We start from the raw sequence: 26,470 nt of genomic DNA on the forward strand, positions 1-26,470 counted from the left end.
CCCATGGACCATGCTACGAGAGCTGCTGCTTTACAGTACACGAAAGCTTAAATACCCTCTTTATATGCTGGTTGTAAGAGGCACTAGCTGCAGCAGCTGAGAAAGGGGAGATATTGCAAGATACAGTAGCATCAGTAAATGAAGCTCAATACAATGATGAACCAAACATCAGCATTAATATGAAACTGCACTATTTTTTTCCACTCAAAAGCAGAAAACGCACGATTAATTCTTACACTATTAAAAACGTTCTCATGAGTTGGCCTCAAAGGTGTATTAGGGACACTCTTTGACCCAGCTCCTCCAACAAGCCATCCAGTCACCCATCTCGTAACTCCTCTCTGGTCTTCAGATAATAACTAGAAAGTATTAAAAAAAAGATTAGGAAACCAAAAATAAAGCAGGAGATAAAACAAACTGCAACACTGCACTCATAACATTTATTCACTATAACTATATGGGAATCCTACAGATAGGTAAAAACTTTAATTACTGTCAAAACTTTACCCTCTGCCTTCCTAAGGCTGATAGCCTAAATAAACTGGCTCTTTATTCAAAAAATAAGCTCCACATTCTTCACAATAACTAGTGGTACATATAAAACTGGTTTACTTGTCTGTAACTGATATATTACAGCTATTATACGCAACAGCACAAAGTTAAATCCCTTGCTTTCTGCATTAACATTCCTCAGCAAAGTGAGATCCATTCTATTGGAATAATGTTATCAAAATGACTCCATTAAGATCAGCATGTCCTGCGTAAAAAATGAATTCAGATGAGAGAACAAACCCAAAACCCATAAGAAGTGCAGGGACAAAACCATAACAAACCCACTTTCCCCATAAGAAGTGCAGGGACAGTCACATTTAGTTTAGCAGCAAGTCGTTCCATTTTCACAGAATGGTTTGCATTGGAAGGGACCTTAAGAACCATCTAGTTCCACCCCCCCTGCCAGGGGCAGGGACACCTTCCACTAGACCCGGTTGCTCAAAGCCTCATCCAGCCTGGCCTTAAACACTTCCAGGGTTGGGGCATCCACAACATCTCTGGGCAACCTGTTCCAGTGCCTCACCACCCTCTCCGGGAAGAACTTCTTCCTGATATCCAATCTAAACCTCCCCACTTTCAATTTAAACCCGTTACCCCTTGTCCTGTCACTACAGCCCCTTGTAAAAAGTCCCCTCCCAGCTTCCTTGTAGGTAAGGATATTGCAAATAAAAAGTAAGTCTAGTTTTCTGCAATGTGTTACCTGATCGAGTTCGTCCTTTTTTATTCCCAAGATACTTCCCATTAACCTTAACACTTCAGGACGTTTCTTTTTTGGAGTCTGAAAATGTCCAACAAAGAGATTTCTCATCAAGAGCCTGCAGAACAAAAAGCTTGTTATATAAACTGGTCTTAGGTAACAGCCGATACTGTCATACTGATGCACTGATTCCTCATACTCTTGCCTAATTTACAATAAGCTAAATAAACAAGCCTAATACAAGGAACTAGAAGGGTTTCTCACCAATTTCCTTACCCTCCAAGTTATAACCTGTCCAATACAGTGTCAATTTGGATGGTATTAGATATATTGTATGCAGTAAGGTGAAACTGCATTGTAGATGAGCAAGTTTTGATGTAAGCACTACAATCAGGGAAAACATTTATTCCAAGAGCTTGACACAGGAAAATGTTTGAACAGATACATCTTGATTTGGGACTGCACATAAGTAAGGAAAGGGACAGGGGAACCCATTTGCCTATCCCCATTTCAGCTCTAACAGGTAAAGAGAGGAGAAAAACCCCAAAACCCCAAGGAAGAGCGATTTACCCAAAATCCAGGTGACGCTAGCTATGTGAAAGGGCTGGCTGTTCACACTTCAGCGTTCTAACAGACATTCATTAAGAACTATCTCCATTTGCACAGCTCATCCTACTAAGGTGCACTTCCACTTAAGAAACACATCAGTAATCCAGGCTTGCACACACATTGGGTTTACTAATCAAAATTACTATCTACAGCCATCAAAAAGTGTCAAAATAGAAGTATAATTAAGAGATGACATAAAGAAGCCCAGCTCTGCGCTACTCGTGCAAGCGTGGTAGGAACACATCCGCACACCGCAAGGAATAAAGCACAAAAACGTACACCCAGTCTTCTGTTAGACTTACTTATCCACTTTTCCTTCTGTGCTGTTCATGAGATTCATCAGTTTATTTTGTACATCTTCTAACATTTCTCTTCTGATCTCACCTATAAAATGTTATGTCAGAGGAGATAAAGAACAAGCATCATGATAACATCAGCATATTTTTAAATGTGTGCATTATAAGTTTTGCAACAAAGTTTCAATTTTTGTTTAACACACAAAATCAGCTTGATTTTTTAATAAGAAACTTAAGAAGTGATTATTATTTGAAATCATAACCTACAATTTCCAGAACAATACAGGAACACACAGTACAGGAACACACAGAAAATAAATCACTTGCAGAAGGTCTAACGAACGGCTCTGTTCGACATAGATGATACAGAACTGGAAAGAAACTCTTGGTCAAGGTCTATAGCCCTGTGGTCATAATCTTCTTCATAATCTGACCACTCTGGATGTTGGCATCCGGCCTCAGTACTTCCCCTGAAGTACCTCCTGAGCCCAGCTGTTCTGCATACTCTGCTGTCCGGTTGCTACAGCCTTGAAGAACTAAGGAGTTCCCCAGCCTCTCGGAAGAATTACTGGCTAGCAGAGCAACATCAGTCATTTGTTGCAGGTCTCTTCTGTTAGGATCCTCCCGCTCCTGGTAAGCGAGACAAGCTCCTCAAAGTGCACAACAGGACACGCTAATGCATCCTAAACCAGCGCTGTGCTTCACAATTCAGCACGCTGACAAAGGCAGCTCTGCAGAATTCTCCACACTTTTGGGAACACAGACATCCAGTTAAAAATGGCACAGGTGAAATGCCACAGCTACCATAAACCACAGACAAAACAGAAGAAAATGGCAAATGCTTTCGGCCAGGTGTCATGGCCTGCAAATTAAATGAACAGGCTAGCATTAGGAATTAACTAATATGAGGTCTTCCAGAAGTCACTACCCAGATTCCCTGACTTTTTTTTTTTCCACGCTGATTCCACGTTTTGATATTGTTCTGTAGTGCCTGCAACGAAATCAGTTCATCTAGGATATCACAACACCAATAGTGACATTCTTGGCCTACACAAAGGACCCTATTTTTCCTCTCCACAAACCAAACCAGGAACTATGAGAACAGTAAAAGAGGAGGTCAGATTCTGCATTCACTAGTGCTGTAACTTTTCAGCTTTCTGAAATTCCTGACCTTAATCAATGATTTGTCGATTATCTACACTCTTGAGCCTCACGACATCTGTGTTTAATGAAGCAGATAGAAATGTAATAGACCATATTATTAAAAGGGGCCATGGCATGGTATTATATTCATTCTTGCCCAATAGTTTCACAGCACCGACTTCTCTACAGCTCTAAAATTACACTAACACAAATTACTTGTTAGCTCAAATACAGAATGCACCCAATTACCCCAATCATTCTGTGTCAGTAACTCAGGCTTCCTCTGACCTCCCACAGAGCTCTTTTCGTAATAAGGAAAAATTTCTCCTAAAAGGTTTACTTGCCAAGAATATTTTAAAACATTCCGATTGTAAGGAAACAAAGCACAAAGATTTCTCTTTATAAAAGCCTCAGATGTACTAGGAACTAGATAAAAGTATCTGCTGTTCAGGTTTACACAAGTCTACAAAAACCATAGTAGAAAGTGCTAGGGAAACTTCCCTCACTTAAATCCCCATGCACAGGATTTAAGAACACCGTCAGTAAAGTGTTCTTAGACAAGAAAACAAATTATAAGGTATACAGAATTCTTAGAAGATAAACTACAAATGGCTTCACCTCAAGACAGCAAAAGTGCCATTTTTCACCAAATTGGGGTTCTGCAAGGTGCTATTTTTTAAGTTATTTCATTGCTAATAAAAGTACAAGTTAAGACTCAATGGCACACAAAAGCTTGACGAATATATTGCAACATGGACTGTACATATGGAGACCAACTCTACCCTACGGTAGAAAGGTAGAGAAATGATGAGCTTTTTCTCCTCTCCCTCTATAAGGCTGAATGCTTATCTTCAAGACCTGTGGGAAAACTGCAGTTAATTTCTAAAAAGCCTCAACATCTTTGCTAGAAAAGTGACCTTCATATAAAAAATAAAATTTATACCCTTCAAATCGTCTGTGCTGAATGGAAAACATTCCATTCTAGTTTGCACATGGCTTTCAGTCTTTAATAAATGCATGCCACAACGATGTTGACACAACACGGTTCTCGGCGAGTACCGGTGCCTCCATGAGAATCTGCACAGAGTTTTGGTATACGTACATCAATGAGCTGGGCTGTGAAACGGATACAACCTACTATGCCTCACATCTTTGCATCAAGAGTTTGCTCCACAAATACAAATTTTAGAGAGTACAGAGAAGAATGAACTAACTAGGGTCATGCTGGGAAAGTTCTTATTCAAGGAACATAAGGATTAAGCTCACTGCTTGAAACAAATTAGAAAAACCCCAAAATTATATATATTACACAACAATATATCTTGTACCAACTACATCCACATGCACTGAAATCCATTCCAATGACGTGACTGCACTCCAGCACTCCTCTTTCCTAAAACACCAGGGTGAAGCACAGGAGAATTAATCCACTGTTTCAAAGTTAAAACTTACTTCAACTTATGCTACTTGTAATTGGTGTTAAATAGGACCCCAATACCTGAAGGGAAACATTTGCAATGTTGTGACGGAATGGTAACAGTTACAGGAGCATGCACAGCAGTTGCTATTTGGGTGTCCACAGAGTAAAAGGGAATTAAAAAAGTTAAAACGACTAATGCCACAAAAAGATAAGCAAACAGCATCTGAGAATTTTCAAGCAAATCACATGCTGTTGCTATTGCTCTACAAAGCAAGACAATCGTGAGTTTTCTTTTAAATTTTCATTCACACGATGAATTTAAAACAAATGTATTAATGAAATTTAAATGAAATTTTACTGGGTTTTTTTCCAAACAAAAGGATTTTATATCAGAGAGGACGAACTTTTAAGGACAGCTATATTCCATCCCCAGTGACTATGGAACTCTATCATTAAACGTATTTTTAAGTGGAATATTTCCTTCTAAAATAGAATCTTACAGTTGAAACCGACTTAAACATGTGCTTTGTGTGTATGAAACGACTGAATAACAAGAAAAGATCTGAGCCAAAATTCAGCATGGGCTGCTGTAAACCCAGACATTTACAATAGTCTCCAATAATGTGTTAACCATTTATGGCAATCCAGAAAACTGCATCTGGTACATCTTATACTTTTCCATTAAAATCACTTCTACTGCCAAAAATATCCATAAAGAAATCCTTCAAAAGATTTGGCCAACAAAACTGTGTCTGGGAATGTATTTGGCCAATTTTCAATAAGACATTATATGTTTTCTTGTGTAAATAGAGAAAAGGGAGTGGTCTTTTTTTCCCTAATAGAAATTATGATTTATTCTACAACAACGTTAAAGTGTCGTTTCCTTTGTGCAACAATCCCTTCTCAATTTTTTTTTAACAAGGAAATCACTTGCCAATACAACACAGCTTGATAAAACAGTGAGATTCAGTTTCATCTCAAAGTTAAAACCCCTCCTGCTTTCATATGCAAAGGTTTGCAATCCAAATTAACCCATAAGGAAGAGCTCCCCATTAAGACAGTGCCCTATTTGCCTATGCAAAGTTAATTTCAACCCGGGGTGTTTGAAAGCTTTTGCTGTGAATGCCTGTAGTGAGACAGAGATGCAGAGACCAGTCAGTTCAAAAACAAATCAGTATTCAGTTGTACATTCCTGTAGCAGCTTGAAATTTAACTTAGCTTGTAAAATTCAGATGTGAACTCAGGGAGCACTCCTAAAACGCTCACTTGGATGCCGAACTGCACTTAGACACAACTACATTTGAGTAAGTACACATTCTACTATGCAGTAACTTTTTTGTAGAGTTCTTGCTGAAACTGTAAAAACTTTCAAATGACTTTTCACACCAACTGTCTCATCATAAGCAAGTATGCTTTACAGGAAATAGTATTTATTTCAAGAGTAAGACAACTTATAATTTAAAAATGTAGAGCAGCAATAATTAGTTGTGTATGTTCAGAGCAAGAGTTACCGCTGCCTCCAGCAGTAATGATGTTCCAGGCCTTCCCCCAGCAACCCTTAATTAAAGGCATTCACCCCAAAATTTCCCACAGACATGGGGGAAAAACAACTCCAGGGAGTAAGAGCTGTTAAGTAACCCCAGAGAATGACCAAACCTCTGCTCTTCAAGATCTCTTTTTAGAGCTGCTTCAGGGACTGATCAAGTTTTCCTCTGATTTTACATTTATCCCATATGCCCAGTGAAAGTCTGACCATAGCAGAGGATGCTGCAGTAACAGCAAATTATGGTGATCCGCAGAAATAGAGGGACGGAGAAAGCAGGACTCATTTGGGAAGACGGAGAAAAAGACAGATGAAGACAGTTAAAAAAAAAAAAATCCTAATATTCCTCCAGCAGCCGGTACTGTTAAGGTCACCCTTACCAGTACCGTCATGCAACGAGACCCAGAGAAGTAACTTTCCCTCTTGGTTCAATGAAACATTGCAGACAAAATTACAAGTCAGAGTTGAGATCTAAGTACAGAAATCCAGCAAAATTGTTGGTCCTAAACCCTGCTTTGGCTAACACTATGACTCCTTTCTCATGCAAACTAAAATTAACGCAGTAATGAAAAACGTAGTGACCTCATGTTACTCATACAGCTATTTCATCACCTCCAAATGAGTCTCTGAGCTCATAAATCTTACTGTTGTTTGATATTCAAATACATTGTACAGAAATGACATTTCATTTTTTCCATTAGACTAGACACAGACCAGAAATACATTGAAACTGTATCAGTTTTTAGTAAACGGTTAGAAATGCCTTTTTAGGCTTCCCTACAGTTTTAATGCTAAACGTGTTTATGAAAGAGAAGGCTATGCATCACTTAAAGCTACATGTTTCTGTCATGTTAGAGAAAGGGCAAAAAAACCCCACACCTTAAAACATTCACAGAATCACAACATCAAATAAACTTTTATGTTGGACAGGACCTGTAGATCATCTAGTCCAACCCATTCTCAAGCAGTGTCGTCTACAGCAGGCTGTCCTGGGCCATGGCCAGTTGGGTTTTGAGGATCTCCATGGATGGCCACTCCATGTCTCTTGGCAACCTATTCCAATGTTTGAGCACCCTCACTGTAAACATGCTTCCTTTTCAAAACTGTTTCTTCTGGCAAACTCCTCTACCATGTCGCCAAGTTTTGTCTTCAAATCCAAAGTACTAACATTCATCAAATACTAGAGTACTTAACGTGAAAACAATATGAAAGGCATCTTTCTAAACATGAACAATCAGGAAGCTTATCTGAAGTGAGATCTAAAACCACAATCTGAAGAACTGTTCAAGCCCTTCCATGTCACGTCTTCAGGCAGTCTCACATCTGTGCAGGAGCTGCTCCCTCCACGTACCTTAGCAACAGCACACCCTTTCTCTCTACCTCACTGCATCCCGTGTCTGTGTCAAATACAGCAGTTAGTTACTTTGGAAAATGTAACATTTGGCATTCCATGAACTTTTAAAAAAAGACACTTGTAGAGCTAAATCAAGAGCTTTGGTATTTATGGGGGAAAACCAACCAACCAACCACCAGAGGTCTTTCCTTTGAGAAAGATCCCTAAGAGAAGATAAATATATTTTTTTCAAACTTGCTTTATAAATAAGAAGTCCTCAAAAGGTGGCACAGAATTACTCTTTTCCTCATAGAAGAACAATTTTGGTAAGTTTCTAGGAATACTACACTCTGTCCTCAGCTGCTTGGAATGTTTAAAGTGAGATTAAAGAGTAGTTACCCTCCTTTTTAAGCTCTTCAATCTGCTCCTCTTTGATGTCAAGCTGCTCAGTAAGCCTTGATGCTGCATCCAGTGCGGCATTTGCCTCTCCTAAACTTTCCTGAAGAGAGGGTAGGAAAGGGACAAAAAGAGAAGCAAGGGGAGGGTCACTATCACAAATTACCTTAATATAACACAGATCAAACCTAACAGATGCAGAGTTCAATCACTAGCGTGTTCCAATAACTGGACTGTAAACATCCTTAGAAAACGGACGGTCAGCAGGGCAATGCTATGGTGCTGACATTTTAGTGCCCCTTTCTCCACCGAGCAAGGGAGAATAATTACACGAACTTGATGTATTCTTAGACACAAACAACACAGCAGTTAAAACCAAACAATTCAGTCAAGAATTAGCATTCAGTTTCATAGGGTTCAATTTCATTACTCAGCCTACCTGCAGCGACACAACTTTTTCTTCCAAGCTTTCTGCTTTTTTCCTCCATTCTGCAGTCTGGTTTTGGTGTTTCTCCAGCTCTGCTGAATACATGGCTTTTTCTTCTGTAGGGATAAAAATACAAAACACACCTTGATTCACGACATGTAACTCTTTTTGGGATATACAACTGCAAAACCTCAGCATTACTGTATCTGGTCTTCATGAGGTACAGGTGGAATTCAAATTTCCTAAATGGGATATTGACCATCAGTTTTCACAGGGCCAGACTTCTTTTTACAAGTTTTTTTAAAAGACAACAAATTCTGAAATTCAAGCTACCAAAGAGGAAACCATGTAACCAACATTTAAAAAGCATCAAAATACGGTTAACCATGCCAGCTGACAAACACTTGTTGCAATCTTTGCTGTTTCTTGACAAAACCTACCCTGTTGGAATTGCTCTAGTACCATCTGCAGGTTGGCCAGGGACAATGCATACTGCTTCACTTGTTCCTGCGAGACCGTCAGCTGCAGTGCAGTTTCATCTCTCTGCTTGGAAACCAGGTTTAATTGCTCTTGCAAAGATTCAACTTGCAGGCTAGCTTGATGACTTAATGAAAACAAAATACCTTGTTTATAACACAATACCAGAAGCCATCATAAAGAAAATTAAATCCCAGAAAAAAATAATCTACCTCTCATTTTTTAGCCCAACTTATAAAAATCAAGGCTTTTTTAAAATTCTCATTCCTCTTTTAAAAAAACCCAAACAAGCCCCTCCCCAAACAAACACACACCTGCCAAAAAAAACCCCAACCCACCAACAAAACCCTAACCTAACAAAAAATTTTAAACAAGTTTGGTAATAAAATTTTGGCAATCAAAAAAGCCCCCTAAAATCAAACAACTACTTCTGTTCGCAGTTCATTAGAAAGAGAAAAAACTGGACTTCATTTCTCATTGCTGCACCAGTCTTTACCAAAACAATAAAGAATCCATACTTGCTGTCTGCTTGACTTACTATGTGACCCAATAGGCCCACCAATGTTCACTTTTAAAGCCAGTGTCCAAGAACTCAGTATATCTTGCTCCAAACTGACCACTGAACATCCCACTTAACTTCCCATTATGCTAAAATATCATGAACCCGATCCAATCCTATGCCAGTCTGTTTTAAAGAGAGTCCACATCAGGTGGGAAATAGGCAGTATTTCTTGAAAGGTGCTCGACAGGTTTGACAAAGGATTAACAAACATTCTGATGTACACAACTTTCTCCCAACTCTTCCATTTTCTCCATAATTTTTCCTCAACAAATTCCACTCAACTCAGAAATCAATTTGATGAGAACATTAAGAGCAGAATCCACCTTTGGCACTTCAAGAAAAAATACAGACCACAGCTAAATACATATTTTTTGATTAAAATACTTGTTTGTTTGGACAACTGTGAAAAAATGATTCTTTTGCCCAAAGTAGCCAACATTCCTTTAAATAAAACAATATTAAAGCAGTCAAGATAGGCATTGAGTAATTTTAATACTTGGGTTTTCATTGTTTAGGCTGAAAAATGTGATTATGGCAAATAAAACCTACAACTGGCTCTAGGCTCACAAATTCTGCTATCATGAGAACTTCATGCATCGTGCTTTGTATAGATATGCTAAAAAGAAAAAAGCTTACAGCAGAGTATACCGGTATTGGGTATAAAGTAAGGATGTGTACTTGTCTCAAAAGCAATTCACAAAGCATGACAGTCACATCTGTGCGCTGAAGTATACAGAACAAGACTCTTTCAAACTGCATGAAGCCTTGATTTAAAAGTTGTCTGTCAAATCAAAAAAGATGGACAAGTCAATTGATGGGTTGAGAGATTTTTGTCTTTTTCAGTTCTAAACACTGTCAAAGATGCGAGATTTCAATAGCTCCCTTCTAAAGGGACAAATACTTTACATTCTCAACAGCAGCCAAATATATTTCAAATCACCTCCCTGATTCACAGCAACAAAAGTTTGTATCTTTGTTTTCTCAGTGCTTAGCATGTTACAGAGTGGTAATTCAGGGAAATAAAGCCATCAGTACCAGCCTCGCTCACTGGGGTATTCACAGCCATGCCACTGCTTGCTGTGTGAATGAAAAGACTACCTGGCATTCTCCACCGCAGTAGATGAGGACACGAGTTTTTCTTCCAAAACCAAGACTTTCTTTCTCAGCTTGACCTCCCTGTCTTCTGCAGCTAAAGCTTCTCGTGTGTAGGAGTCTTCCATTTCCAAGAGGTGATTACGTAACCTCTCCAGTTCCTGATTCAGGCGCTGCTCTTTCTCACGGAAGTGCTGTATCTGTGTAGAACACACGTTAAGTTGCTCATACTATCACCTTTCACAGAACCAATTTAAGCAAACATAAAGCGTGTCCATTCAAGCACATGATGTGTATCAATTTTAAATGCTTTTTACAAATGATTGCTATGCAAAATAATCCAGAAAATATAAGTAGATCACTTATTCTTTATTCCTTTTAACTGTACACTCTTTGCTGGCGTACCTCACTCTGCAGGGCACTGCTCTCCATTTGCTTCTGCTTGAGGGCTACCATGACTTGGTCTCTCTCTTGCTGAAAAGTAACAGCTTTTTCCTGCATTGATTTCACTTCATTTAACAGTTGGTTCAATTCTCCTGTCTTGCCCTGTTAAAAGCACAAACAACCATTTCAAAGGCGGGATGTAGTTTTACCAAAGGAGACACAGTCTTTGCCCAGAAGATTGTAAAAACAATACTGATGTAACAAGGAAAAGGGCAGGGCAGCCATGGCCCTACAGCACAGAACAACATCCAGGGGAAATATTACTGTGGAGTTACTTCACTCACATGTTACAAGACAACAGTCATGGCTAAAAGACACTGCACAGATGCATTGTCTGCTGTGAACAGGCACCTACCCATCTTCAGACAGGAGACACACTGTATGTACATAGTGTCTCCAACACCTGTCTGTGTGAAAATTTCACATTTCCCCAGTGTCTGGAATCTATTCGCTGCGCCACCTGTTGGTAAGGCCGTGCACATAGAAAGCATCAGCCTAGGCAGGTCAACTTATCCCAACCTAAGAAGAATAAGCACATGAAATCTTCAAGGTGACCCCAGTCCCAAAGATTAGTCTTCAGTGAATCACAGCAATGTCCATCCTGTTTTCAGATGTCAAATTTCAATGAATAATGTTCCCACTTCCAAGCAATTTACTACAGCTTTACACCAGCATGTAAAGGAGGAGTATGAGTATGTCAGTTACACAAAATCCGTACTTACAACACAAATGTATTTTCAGTTACTTGAAACTTTTCAGAATGCTCTGTCTCATATGTTGTTTTGAAAGCAGTTACTTTTATTGAATATTTTGGACAAAAGTAAACCAATTTTTATTTTCATCATTAACATTTATGAACTTCAATTACCTGTCTTCAATAATCAAACTGAATACAGTAAAATTCTCTTTGCGGTAAAACCATAAACCTGCAGGCAAATCTTCTCATGCTGTGTTATCTTTTGAGACACACACAAAACGCACAACTGTTGGAATACTGTTTTTCCGAGTTCTTTGTGGTGAACACAAAGCATGTCACAGGAACTTCAATTTGTGCAAGAAAAACACCCAGAAAAACGTTCACTGCCCGTGAAACTGAAAGCCTAAGCCACCAGTGAGCGAGAGTCTGCCGGCCAAAGACTTGCAACACAGAGAACCTGGCCAGACACCGCAGCTTTCCCTGAGTTAGTAAAAAATCTGAGAAGAGCATAAATTTGTAAAATATTGATATATTTTATATGGGCAAGACTGATGAACAGAAAGTCCAAATGGTAATTCAAAGCTCTTTCACAATGCAACTGTACTTTGAGAGAATAAAACTTCTCATTTTAATCCTACAGTATTTCCTTATAACAGGATAGGGAAACCTCTGCTATGAGTAAACAGAGCTTAACATTTGTCCTAATTCAAACTTTTCCAAAAAAAACCCAAGATACCTAAACCTAGTTTTTCACACATATTATTCAAAGTTGAGACTTCCACATTATGAAGAGACACATATTGTTAAGCGTAATGCATATTTTACTTTCCTAAATGTTACATTTTAGATTTAGTTGGTCATCTGGAAATGCTTCGAAGAGATGTGAGGGTGGTGAGGCACTGGAACAGGCTGCGCAGAGAAGCTGTGGATGCCCCATCCCTGGATGTCTTCAAGGCCAGGCTGGATGAGGCTTTGAGCAACCTGGTCTAGTGCAAGGTGTCCCTGCCCATGGCAGGGGGGTTGGAACTAGATGGTCTTTAAGGTCCCTTCCAACCCAAACCATTCTATCATTCTATGAAATTTATTATACTTACTGCAGGGGAAAAAAATTAATGCCAAGTTACTGAGCAATGTGGTGCATAAATTCCACCCTCTGATAATGGGCAATGCTTAGAACTTTGGAAAATGAAAAGGCAACAGAGAGAATAAGAACAGTATTTATGGCAGGGGATAACTAAGAGACTGAAGACCGGCAACCAGAACCACCAGAATGGGGACCTGGACAATAGAGAGGAAAGAAATTACCAGTTTGGAATTAATTACCAGAAAAGACTGCTCACTAGGACATACTCACTTTGAAAGCCTACAAAGCAAACCAAAGATACCTACAGCCTGGAATTCTGCTGTCAAGTGTTTGTCAAAACTACGGGAAGACTTTTGTACTGTACTTAACACCTATTTTTCACAGAAAAACAGCAATTCACACATTACTTAATTAACCACAGGCAGCAGTTCATACAACATGCTGTTCACCTGCATTTTAATGCTACCACATGTAACTTTGCTCTTCTGAAAGAGATTCTTGCTCAGATTACATACACAATCATTAATAAGCCACTGCAACTTTTCTCTGAACGTATGCTTTAAAAAAAAAGTATCAAATTTCCCATGTCAAATTGTGGAGAAGAAACCATTAGTTTAGTTTGTCCAATCCTTTATTTTTTGCAGGGGAGTTTCTCCAGCCGTAAAAGCAAAAAGACAAACCCATTCATCTTACAGCGGCAATGTGGGGAAATCACATTGGAATGGCAAACACTAGAGGAAAGCACGCTGGGAAATTAGTTCTAACTCTGCAGATGTGTGAGCTCCATACAGTAAAAAATACTGAGGCACTTAATGAACAGAAAGGCCAAAGCAAATATTAAGCAGCTGTTCAGTAGATAATAATAAACGTCGTTTATGTCTGCACAATTAACGGATAATACTGTAAAGCACTCACCGGCTAACTTCTAATTTCTTAACTTTGCAGAAGGGTGATTTTTGTTGCAGTAAAGAGTCAGAGACTTCAGGCAAACACTTAATAGGTATAAATGCACAAAAACGCATTACCACGTGACTAATCTGAAAAGATATGAATGCACATACCTGCTCTTTTTCTTTCAACAGCTTCTCAAAAGCAAGAGCTTTTTCCTTCATTGAGTAGGACTCAAACTCTTTCTCTTTCAGCATCATTGAAAACTGCATATTAGTCTCCTGAAGCGCTCGGAACTCTGTTTCTTTTTCCATACACCTTGCAACTATCTTTTCATTTTCTTCTTTGAGTTTTCGAATATCCATTTCTAAAATTAAATTTCTCTCTTTAAGATTAGTCACAGCTTGCTTCAAAAGCTCATTTTCATTTTCTTTGTTACTAAGATTCTCACTCACAGAAAGTAACTGATCACTTTTAGATTTAATTAATATATCTTTTTCCCTAAGGGATTTCTGTAAGACATCATGTTTTTCTTTGATTTGCCTCATCTCTGACTCAGTCCCTTCCTGACTCCTTCTTTCCATCTCTGATGCCGTAGCCACAGAATCAGATAATCGCTGATTATTTTCCTGAAGAGTCCTAATAGTTGAATCTTTTTCTTGCAACTTTTCTTTCAGTTGTTCCAACTCCTTTTGAAGGAGTTTAAACTCATCGCTGAGTCCCTCAGCAGCACTGCATCGAATGCCTGAAAGCACCGAGACGCTGGAAGCCACTGCCACAGATGGGGTGACCAAATCAAGTTTGCTCAGGAGAAGATCCTTGGTGTTATGAAGCTGTCCTATGGTGTGTTGAACTTGTGCTAATTCCTGACTAAAACTTTTCAGCCTTTTCTCGTTCTGTTCATAACTCTGGATCAAGCCATTATAATCCACCTGCAACTTTGAATTACTGTCGCTTTCAACTGCAATTTGTGCTTGAAGCCTGTGTAACTCTTCTTGGAGGTGAGCCGCCTCATGCTGCATGTTCTGAACCGTGGTTATCACCTGTTGCTTCCACTCTTCCATCTTCTTTACCTGCTGCTTTAGTTTATCACGTTCTTGCAGAAGTGCCTCAAACTGGTTACTGTTAACACCTCCTGACCCGTTATCGGTACCTGTGCTGGATGTCTGCAAGACTGCCAATAAGGTCTGGCATTTCTGACTCAGAGCGTCTATTTCAATATCTTTTTCTCGAATGATGCGGGATAAATTCTGAATAGTTTCTCTAGACATTTCTTGGCTGCTGTTTTCAGATCTATTAGATAACTTTTGATTCTCTTCTTGCAACCTTACCAAAGCTGCTTCTTTAGCAGCAACCATATCCATGATATTACGATACTCTGTTTTTAACTGACTGTTTTCCCTTGTCTTTTCACTTAGAACCGTTAGCACTTGCTCTCTTTCTATAACATAAGCTTGCAGCTGCTGCTGAAGACAAAGAACATCCTGCCTATAGGAAGCCGAGGAAACTCTAGCATTGAGAGCTTGTATTTCTAAATCTTTCTCTTGAATGATCCGAGTAAGTTTGCCAACTTCATCCTTAGACAACTGATCAATCTGCTGACTTAGAGAAACATTCTTTTCATTTAGAAGCTTAATCTCCATCTCCCTTTCCTGGATACCTTTTACCAGTCTTTCAATTTCAGCTTTAGATAAGTCATGTTTTTCATTTCCATTTTCTCCATTAAGAGTCTGAACTTTGGTTTCCTGAAAAAGATCAGAGGAATCAGGCTGAATAATCTGTCTCTCCTTGTGCAACTGAGTTTTAATTTGTTCAATTGTTTTCTGCAAATTTTTAATTTCCTCATCTTTCTCTAAAGAAAGCCTCTCATGTGTGACATTCATTTGCTCCCACTGTAATTTAGACTCATCTATCTCCTTTCTTTGCTCTTGCAAAGACTGCTGAAGTTGAACTGTTGTTTGATTCTGGTCTTCTATTGTTTTTTTGTGAACTTCTATTTCTTCCTCAAGATTATTCTTTATCACTTTTAACTGCGTTACCTCACTTTCAAGTTCAATAATAATATCTAGAGTTTTAGGCTCAACCACAGGTGTAGATCTACTCTGCTGATCCTTAAGGCGTTCAATTTCTTCTTTCAAATGATTATTTTCTTCCTTCATAACTGCGAGACTTCGGTCTTTTTCCTCCAAGTTCTGTTTTAAGACATCCTGCTTTTTTGAAACTTTCATATATTCCTCAAGTTCCTGCTTCGCCTGTAAGGCTTGATTTTTAAATTTTTCAATAAACACCTCTTTTTCTTTTATGAGTTCTGTCAACTGCTTTTGTCCTCCTAAGCTAGTAGTCAACATCTCTTTTGTTTCTTGATGGTCATTTTCCATCTGCTCAATGCTCCTTTGAAGTTCAGCAATCTTGAAGTCCTTCTCTTGACTGAGTTTAACTAGGCACTCGTGTTCAAGCTGCAACGCAGTGGTATCCATACTACGTGCTTTTGATAATTCCCCAATAGTTTGCTTATACTTATCAGCTTGTTCCAAAAGCCTCTTTTCCGTCTGGTTTAATTCATTCTCTAACTCTCTCTTTTCCATTTTCAAAGCCGCCACAATAGTGTCTTTTTCCAAGTTAACTTTATTTTTCTCAGAAATAGCATCACTTAACTCCTGTTTTAGTTGTTCAACAGCTGCTATCAGCTTTCCATTTTCTGTTCTGGCATCAGACAGAGATTTCTCCAAGTCTTCATTTATTTGTTTATGTTCTGGAATGTCATTCTGTAGTTTCACAATTTGTACTTCACCTTCGTTCAGAATCACATCTTGACTAGTGCAGTCAGCTTCCTGATTATTTTTTTCTGTTAACTTTCTCAAGGTTATAGAAAGTTCTTCCTCTCTTTCTTTTAGTCGCTGCTGCAATTCCCCCATTTCTTTCTTACTATGTAAATTACAGTCTTGGGCTTTCCTTAGTTGCTCCTGAAGACCTTTAATATTATCTTGCAGCTGCTGTTTACTTATATGCAAATCATTAAGTGCATATGAACACTGGCTTAGTTTTGTTTTCTGACTATCTAACTCCTTAATAGTTTCCATCTTCTCCATTTCTAATTCTGATATTTTCTTTCTTTCAAAGTCTATGTCAAATTTCAGCTGTTTGATGACACTGTCAGCTTCTGTCTGTTGTTTTGACAGCTGCTCCTTCAGTGTAATCATATGCTGAAATGAACACAAACAAGAATTCCTTAGGAAAGGATAACCAGCCAAACTATGCATTTCATTCATTTTTATCCTCTGAACAACAGAAAAAGAAACACAAATGTTTCCTCATTGAAAATGTAAGTTGGCAAGTACTCAATGCTAAACTAATGAAACCCAAATATCAAATATGTATAGATTACATTTCACTAACACCAAGAATACCACCTCCCCCAAAACTAACCTACATACCTAAATCAAGGAACAAAAAGAGAACTACCTAAGAAGTTGGAATGAGTATGCAGCAAGCACCCATTACTTAAAAACAGGGAGGCACTAAATTTAAAATAACAAATCACAGAAGGGAATGCGTATGAGTACATTCTATTTTCAATTTGTTTGAGCTTATTTTTAAACACTTACTGGGATTCATTTAATAGGAAAACACTTTAAATGTTCAACTCCATCCAGTAAACCAATATTTAAAACACATCTTGCAACTCCACATTTACAGGTCAAATGTATCAGAACAATGACAAAAAGGTATCGTTCTATTTTGATTATATAGAACTGGCAACATTTTTTTGCTCCAAATGCTTGTGTTATGACAAACTTGTAATAAAGTAACCTAATTATTCAAAATAATTAAAAATAATGAAAGGGAAAGAATTATTATTTTTTTAAAAAGACTTTTTCCTATGTTATGCATACTGTCATGGGACAGAGGTCAAAAATATGAACAGGATAAAAAACAGTCAAGAGTCTTACAAGGAAAAAAATCAAGTAGTATTGAACTGGACTTCTGCAAGTAACATCCCTTATGGACAAGTGACATGCCATGTTATTTCTTTGTCCATAACAAGTGGGGTTTCAACGATCAACCTCAAAAATAAACACACACACAAATCTAAAGATTTATTTTAGCAGTTCAAAAATGAGTTGCAATATTTATTACCTGAGTAGCTTCTTGATTCTGCTTGTCTAGTTCTTCCAACTCCGCTATTAATGTTTCTCTTTCAGCAATACTTTCATTTAATTCATGTTCTTTCCTTTCCAAATCTTGTCTTAACTGACTTAATTCTGAATACTGATCCTCAGTGTACACAGAAAGAATATTCTCATTTTTATGTTGTGCACTTTTCAGTTCCTTCGTAAATTCCTCAAGAAAAAAAAACAACTAAGTATTAGACTTCATCTTGCTGAAATTTATCAACTGTCTAGTTTTGAAATAGTTTCTTTTTTTTCTCCCTTCAATAATTAAAAGCAAAGCATACATTTTTATGTTAGAATCTCTAAGCCTAACTGAAGAGTTTTTAAGCGGGACAATACTCATTGTCAAGTGTTTGTCTCTACCATTCACACACACATTCGTTTTCTCATCACATTCAGGAGTGCAATGTACAAATTTCACACAAAAAGCCATGATCTGACAATCAAAGTTATATCCACCTCTAAGGTAGGGATCCACAGCTGGAATAACCTGTTACATCTCCAAGATACCCTAAATATGTAATATGCTGCATGGTGGGAAAGGGAGTTTTAATCACAGCCACCTGAATAACATCCTTATGAAAAATGCCATGGGAATGCTTCAACACATGCAAAACACCAGAGACCCCAGTTGAAAAATAACACTGCACAGGAAGTAAACAAAACCAAATCTTTCAGCTCTGCGCTTATAAAGGATTAAGTCAAGCTTGCCAAAAACTAAAGGTGTGTTTCAGAGAAACTGCACGTTCCACTGCTTTCCTTCATCAGTAAGATGGCATGGGGTATTATTAGGGTACTACATGGAAGAAATGAGATATTTTACAACTGGTAACTGTGTCAAAACTGAAGCATGCCAAAGTAGAAGTGGTGAAAAATGACAAGTTTTACAAAATGCATTGCTAATACTTTAAAAATGTATGTTACAGCATCCTAAGTAGCCCTGGGATAGGTGGAACTCCACTACTTCTTTTTAACACTGTATGAAGCAGGGTTGTTCACATGTCAAAATGCATTGTTTCCTATCAAAATTCCACATGTATTTATAGAACTAATCTACATTTATTTCCTTTATTACAAAGTTATTTATGTAGAATGCTCCAAAAAACATACAGTGCAAGAATGTGTGTTTTCCATCAGTTACTATTGTTAAAAACTTTTTTGCTGGCTTAATTGAGAAATGGCTTTACCTGATTTAAACTTGAAAGTCTTCCTATTTCATTTTCTGCTTCTATAAAGGAAATCAAGACACACACATTATTTTATTACTTTTGAAACAATAGTAAAATCAAATAATTGTCCCACCTTGCCCCAGCTGAACTCTGCTACTCAGAAGAGAAAAGTTTCAGGGTATTTTGGGACAAAGAGTGTCAGTACAGTAAAAAAACTCAAACGTGCCATCACCATCACACAACAGAGCATTACTTTTACAGCTGAGTCCACATTAGGACGACTTTGGTACTACAGCATTATCAGTTATGCAATATTAGGAGATTTTCTACCTACAGACATGCTTCTTAAACAGGTATGTTTCAGTGTTTAAGGAGAAGATATTAGCAAGAGCCTGCCTTTACACACAAGAAGTGTACTTTCACAATTCAAATAAACAACTTATGTTGAGGCTTACTTAACTTTTAAAGAAATAAAAACCTATCAAACCGTTGGCAGACATGATTACTTACTGAATCAGAAACCCCTATGATAATCATTCTGGTCTTAATTATGTCACCTTTTCTGCTGTGCCTTACCTCAATGGAGAACCCTTTCCTAAAGGAGCAACTTTTAAAAGGTACATACTCTCATAATCAAAACAAATTCTGACCATTAAAAGTAAAATCCTGTGAAGACAGACTAAGAATTTAAAAGATTTTGAAAAATCATCATCTTTGTACCTAACAGTGCTTGCTGTAGTCTGACAACATCTTCTGGGAGGGATGTCTTTGACTGGAGCTTCTTCTCCTGTTCTTTCAGGAGAGCCTCTTGCTCTGCAACACAACTTTGGAGCATATTGAGGTCAGATTTAAGTTTTTCATATTCTTGCGTTATTTGGATTTTTTCTACCTTTGCCAATTCTTGTTCCTTCAGAAGAATTTTGTTTTCCTCTTTGGCAGAAGACAATTTGTGGTTTAATTTTCTTATTTCATCCTCTAGGTCCTTCACAACCTGCATCTCTCCTCCTCCTCCTCGACTCTGAGCATTTTTTTTCTGCTCACTAATTTTAGAGTCATCCATGGCATCAGCGCTCACGCCATCTAAAAAGCAAAAAAGATTGTTTGCAACATTAACCAAAGCCGGCGCTGTAGTTCTTCGCCTTAAAAAAAAAATAAATCTCTTCTTCCACCCCTTCTCTCGACAGAAGGGGATAGTCTAAACCAAAGACATAATCATAATCATCAACGGCAAGCTTGCTTAAACAGAATCAACGGTTGAAGCAATGCTATACATATTACTGGTTTGGTAAGCAGCTTTCCAAATACTTATATTTTAAAATTATTTTGAGCCAGGGATGTGTAAGTATTGCAAGACATACACTGTTCACAATTCAACTAAAATACACTCGACCCCCATCTCTTCCTCTGGGAAGATGACAGTCTCTAATTTATCAAGATTTAGAATCCCTCGATTTTCCAAGAATAGTTTAATCGAACCCCATCTAATTCAGCCTGATGCAAAATCCCTGTTTATAAGTGTAATTAATTACATTTCAAAGATCTGCTGAAGAGTTGTTATAAAGAACAATTTGCAACAAATTAGTACATCACCTGCTAAATGATGCACAATGTTTTTCACTAAAAGATCTCATATTGCAGAATTTATGTTTTTACAGATTGACCATACTATCATGACATCCATAGTTCTCTACAATTCTCACAATGTAATTTCCAGGTAAGTTACTGAGCATAAAAAGGCAAAATCAAAAATGTACATGAAAATGAAAAAAAAAAGTTACATGAAAGCATACTGCTTGAGAATTTATTTCAGCGTAAGCTCAAACACTTCCCCCCGCCCAAGTCTGTATTACGTCATCAAACAGAACCAACAAGATATAAAACACTGATTCTTCAAAAGCTGTGAGCAGTATTTATTTTACAGATAACTTGTAATGCAAGAGGTATGGGACTCCTGCCTGTGGCTTCATTAAATTAGTCCTGCAGTGTGATATATATATATATATATATCCTTGTGAGAACCACAGAGCTTCTCCTACAGCCTAGTCACGCCACAGACTAAGGCGTGGTCTGTATGGCAACCTGTGAGCTTCTGTCAACTAAACCAACCCACACGTAGTGTTTCTTACCACAATTATTTCTGTGGTTAGAAGTGTAGCTTTTAGAGCAGAACATTTGATACGTATATCAAGGGACCCTCTAGACTGATCCACATCAGAAGATGAAACGCTATCATTCTGGTGTTCAAGCAGAACCACAGTGAATATAAGATACTAGGACATGCATGTGTTAACACAAAGCTGAATTAAAGGGGAAATTCAAATTTCTAAACATCCTGTATTTGTTATCTATTAGAGCTATATACATATCTGATGCTTTAACCAAAGTTCACTGTACATTAAATAAAAAAACCAAGCATGCAGTGATAAAGACCTTGATGTAACTGATTCTCAAGTTCTTCAATTCGCTCTTCATATTCACTCAATTCTTCCCTGTGTCGACGACTTATCTCTACAAGCTTTTGTCTGTGTGCATCCTGCAACACTGAGAGTTCATGTTGATGTTCATCTATTTCTTGACTTAACTTCTGTTTGAGCTCCTAAAAATATCATCAGAGAAACAGGATGGTAAAATACAGTACAGAAGCTTAAGAAAGAAAACATACAAATAGAGAAAAAAGTCTTCCCTGGAAAAATTAAAGAATTTATTAAAGGATTTCTCACAGCAGGAGTCAAGTTTCTTGGCTTTTGTTGGTTTTGTTTTATTTTAAACATGTTAAAAGACATTCCTTTAAAAAATACATTTACACCAACAGTGTGCTCTACACAACAGCAAATACTAAAATGGTGCAGATCGGTCAACAGTAAAATTACATGCCCACATGTTTTTAAATAGAGAAAATGCAAGAGCTAGTGTTGTATATATTTTAACTACATTCACAAGTCATGTGACCATATGCAAAACCATCAAGAATAAAGCATAAGAGAACACGGGTTTGTCAAGTTGTCATCTTACCTTAACAATATTTTGCAGTTTGCATATTTCACTTTGTTCAGCATCATTTGCCCATTGCACTTTGGAAGACTGAGAAAAGAAAAAATACATATCCATGTGAAAACTGTAATAAACACATGTATTTTTCACGTAAGCGCTTCCTCTACTGATACTCAAAAGCAGGAAACAACAAAGCTAATGTGAACAAAAATCAAATCTACTGTAATTTTGGTCAAAAGACACTATAATGGAAACATTTTCATTTTCCATGGATTTTTCTTTAATTATTACATAGAAATATGTAGAAGTTTGGGGTGGGTGGGGTTATTGCACCTAGTAAGACAACAAGGTTGCCTAATTTTACTTGAGTATTTCCACATGGGAAAAGCATACCTCTGAAATGAGGCTGTAAGCTTGAAAAATGATGACTCATGTCAAGAACAGCTTGAAAGATTATATTCTTTCCTGCCAACAGGCTATGAATTACAACTGACATATCAAGGACTGAGAGAAGAGTAAGTAAAACCAGGATGCAAGTATCCAACTAACACTTTTGAACAGTATTGTGCTGTCAATAAATAATCAGTATCACAGCCAGGTAGAACAGTGTTTACTGAAAAGCTGCGCAAAATGAAGCCCTGAAGCAGTATTCTAGGTAAATGTTTATGAAACCCCTTTCCTAACTTGACAAATCATGCATAAAAGCATCATGAAAAAGCATTTAAAAGTTAGCCCTAGACATGTGACAGCAAGAAAATGACTAAAAGATCATTAGGTTTCAGCTTTTCCATCAAATCATGTTGCTTCTAGAAACTGTACAGCATGAACTTCCAAAAGATCCACTCTAAAACCATCCAATGCAATGAAAATACTAATTTGGAAGGGAGAGGGGAGGGCAAGATAGAGAAGAACCGCTCACCTGTGCGATCTGCTTCCAGTGGTCAACCTCAGATTCAAGCCTAGAAACTTCATTGGACAATCTGTTTATTTCTTGCTGTGACCAGATTATATCTCCAAAATCCATGTCATCTCCTTCAAAACCTGAGGAATGTCTGACCGCTGGAACATAGGAAGCTGAGGTAGTAGTTAGTGGCAAAACACCAGCTCCTAACTGTGCCGACTGAGCAGCCTTCTGTGCTTTCTGCAGTTGGTCCTGTAGTGCATTCTGTCTAGCTTTCAGATGGCTGATTTCCACCTAAACATACAGAATAAAACGCAATGTTTCAGTAAGAGCAGTATCAAAATACGCTCTATTTTACCCCTTGTGACCTTATGGAATGTGAACCAGCCAAACGACTCCCTCACAGCACACATTACTGATCACCTTCACAAAACTGGAAAATAAACCACGAACACTCCCCTACTGCAGAAAAGCACTCTCAGCTGATGTTATACAAAGTGTATCCTGCAAGGACACATATTAAAAGTTTTAACAGTTTTCAGTCAAGTAAAACTTCAGTGAAAGTGGCTGCTGATTTTTCTCAGCAGCCAAGATACCCAAGTGCTATAGCAAGGTTCAGGCTAATGTGTTGTAGAAAAAAATTAAAATATTTAAAGAGAGCGTTCAGACAGAAAAATTAAGCAATATAAATAACCAGGGGAGCATCATATATCACATGTGATTTCTTTTACACTTAACCCAGTGTATTGAAGATTTGCTTATTTATAATAAACTGAGATTAGCGGCACGCAATTTTGTTGTAGCAACTCTGTTATCGTATTTCATAACTCTATACATCTCAAAATTCTGCTTCCTCTAACTCCCACATGTGTTCACAAATAATGGAGAAATAAAACTCCTTTTGTGTAATTCTAGGCATACTGGCAACTTTCTTCATTTCAACAGCTATGAAATCTCATGTTACACAAGAGGTGTGTTTACATCACAAAGGGACACTTCTCAAATTATGAAAGCTAGTTCTGTTTCCTTTCATTGTATGCACTAAAATAAATGAGATATCCACAGACAATATAACTGTTTCAAATGAGAATTTGCTCCTGTTGTCTCCCTTAAAGATAACTGATTCAGATAATTTGCATACTAAGCAGTTTAAGTGTTCCTTCTCACAGTGACTCCAGAAGCAACAGAATTTCTGATATATGCATGACATTCCCAGTGGAGGCAAGAGGAAACTATCTTCTGGCAGCTCTGCTTATATTACATGATTCAGTGAAATATATGTCTTAGCCTCTCAGTGTCTACATTAACAAACCAAGAAACCCAACTGTGTCCAGTACTTTCATGGAAGGAGCACAGGTACTGTAACAAAGAGATTAAACAGCATAATACGTAAGTTTATTGGACATACTCAAATATTTTACTCTGTATCCTACCTCTTTCTGTTGAAGCTGATTCCGGTACTCTATAGATAACTGCTTTATTTGAAGCTCTGCTGCTTCATGCTTTTCTTCTAAATCACTACAAACTTTTTTCAGTCTCTCATTCTAGCAAAAATGAGAAATGAACATTGGTAAATTCAAAACAGTTCTTACAGAATTAGACAAGTGTAAGTTTGCTGAAGAGTAAAATCAATTCAATTGTACAGATGTCTCATGTTATTTCACTCAAAACACACAGCAGCTTCCAAGTGTGGGTCCCAAAATCCCTTTCACATCCAAGCTTCCTATTTTTCTATGGCATGAAATTTAGCTTGCTTTCAGAAAAAGGTTTGTGGAGAGGCACTGGAACAGGTTGCCCAGAGAAGCTGTGGATGCCCCATCCCTGGAAGTGTTCAAGGCCAGGCTGGATGAGGCTTGGAGCAACCTGGTCTAGTGGAAGGTGTCCCTGCCCATGGCAGGGGGGTTGGAACTAGATGGTCTTTTAAGGTCCCTTCCAACCCAAACCACTCTGTGATTCTATGAAATGTTCAGGACTGAATTACATCTTAGCATGATCCATAGGTGGAATTTAAGATCAGCCACAGATTACAAATTGGAACTAGTATCCATACAATTTAGTACTCACTCTCTGGCACTGGCCAATAGCAGATGGCAAGATTCTAGAAAAAGGACGAGGACCAGTTACTTCACCAAATTACTACCTTAAATTCTCAATGCTCCTGAGGGCTGCAGACATACATGGAAATTGCTGGTTTACAGCCATAAATGAAGTCACAAGACCAACAAGTCCTATGTAAAAGTACACAGAGTCACTTTTCACAAGGGCTCACAGGATTTGTACAGAGTTTTGGAAGGGCGCAGGCATCTCCAGCTACATCAAAATGACCATAAGTAGGGCAACACAGAGAGAGAACTGCACCAGGGAACACGCACACTCTAAACTTTGAAGCCTGCTGCAGAAGACCTGCTGTGCAATGTGACTGGGCATTTGAGACCTGCTTTTATATGTGGTCATGTATGAAAAGCTACAAACCAATTTTAACTCTTTACCAGCTAAAAATTTATGAAAACATAAAAGATTTCTGCATTTGCAAGCTTTTCAGAGACAAGCCTATTGCTGCAGTCCAAGTCCACGTGGTAGGTGGGATCAGTTGCGGGATGCAGCAATTAGCAAAAGATGAAAATCTGCACCACAGGCATACTCCAGTAAACAAATGTGCCCCCTAATTGTGATGGCAGTTTGTCACCAAAACAATACATAGCCACATTCTAACCCTACTGTCACCCCTGGTTCTAGATTTACCCAGGGACAAGCAACTTCAGTGCAGTATTTCACCTTCACAAGAAACAAATGTTATTTATTGCTTTTAATTACAGAAGCGTTTCAAAATGTCTTACTTCAAACTTCTGTGCTGCATTAATACTTTCTATTTCTCTGAGTCTGGAATTAGACACGTGGAGTTCCGTTGCTGCATCTGAAAGAAAGTGAAAATATTCATTTTTATCAAAGTAATTTCAATCTGTTAAGTAGACAAGACCACAGTTACTAGCAAGTATCTCGCTTTAGACAGCTTCAATGTTCATTCCTAGGTAAGTATCACAAGCTGCTTTTATCAGAACACTGCCAGAATGATCTTTCAGACCAGAGAGCCTTTCTGAACCTAATTTAATTCTCTCTTACCTAGGCTTTAAGTCAGATCACAAAACTAACAGAAAAGCATGGATTAAGCTTTAAAATAAAGGAAATGGAAAAGTTTTACTTGACTATTTCATTTCACCAAATCTGTTTTTCATTTAAGACTTTGTCCCTGACATGACAGTTGTGTGTTTAACAGTTTCTAAACTAGAATTAGTTCCCTAAAATGCACACAACAGTGGCTAAATTTTCAGAAACAAAAAACAAACCCAACAGCACTCACACAACAAAACACTAACCCTGCCACCCACATAAAGGCATAAAACCCCTGTAGGAGTTGCTTTCATTTACAAAGGTGACACAACCTACCATACCAGTTTATCTCATACAAAAAGCACATAATTCTGTCCCTGGATAATCTTCCTTTAATGATCAGCCTTCCTCAAACAGGTTATGTTTACTACTCCCATGTCCCACTTTTAATGGGCAAAAATACCATGTT

General features: G+C 37.9%; 1 protein-coding gene across 1 annotated transcript; it reads right to left on the reverse strand.

Moving 5' to 3' along the window:
* Positions 1-236: 236 nt before the first annotated feature.
* Positions 237-25,807, reverse strand: TRIP11 (thyroid hormone receptor interactor 11; the record flags this gene model as incomplete). The annotated part of the gene is made up of 17 exons (XM_010150322.1): positions 237-359; positions 1,253-1,367; positions 2,161-2,242; positions 7,993-8,092; positions 8,429-8,532; positions 8,857-9,020; positions 10,554-10,747; positions 10,953-11,093; positions 13,834-16,863; positions 17,798-18,001; positions 19,020-19,060; positions 19,722-20,081; positions 21,432-21,597; positions 22,014-22,082; positions 22,912-23,187; positions 24,327-24,437; positions 25,731-25,807. Coding segments are annotated over 17 exons (5,357 nt in total), but the record flags the coding sequence as incomplete, so codon positions are not given.
* Between the last annotated feature and the right edge of the window lie 663 nt (positions 25,808-26,470).

This window comes from Eurypyga helias, unplaced genomic scaffold (genome assembly GCF_000690775.1).
Source record: "Eurypyga helias isolate BGI_N326 unplaced genomic scaffold, ASM69077v1 scaffold37690, whole genome shotgun sequence".
Lineage (NCBI taxonomy): Eukaryota > Metazoa > Chordata > Aves > Eurypygiformes > Eurypygidae > Eurypyga > Eurypyga helias.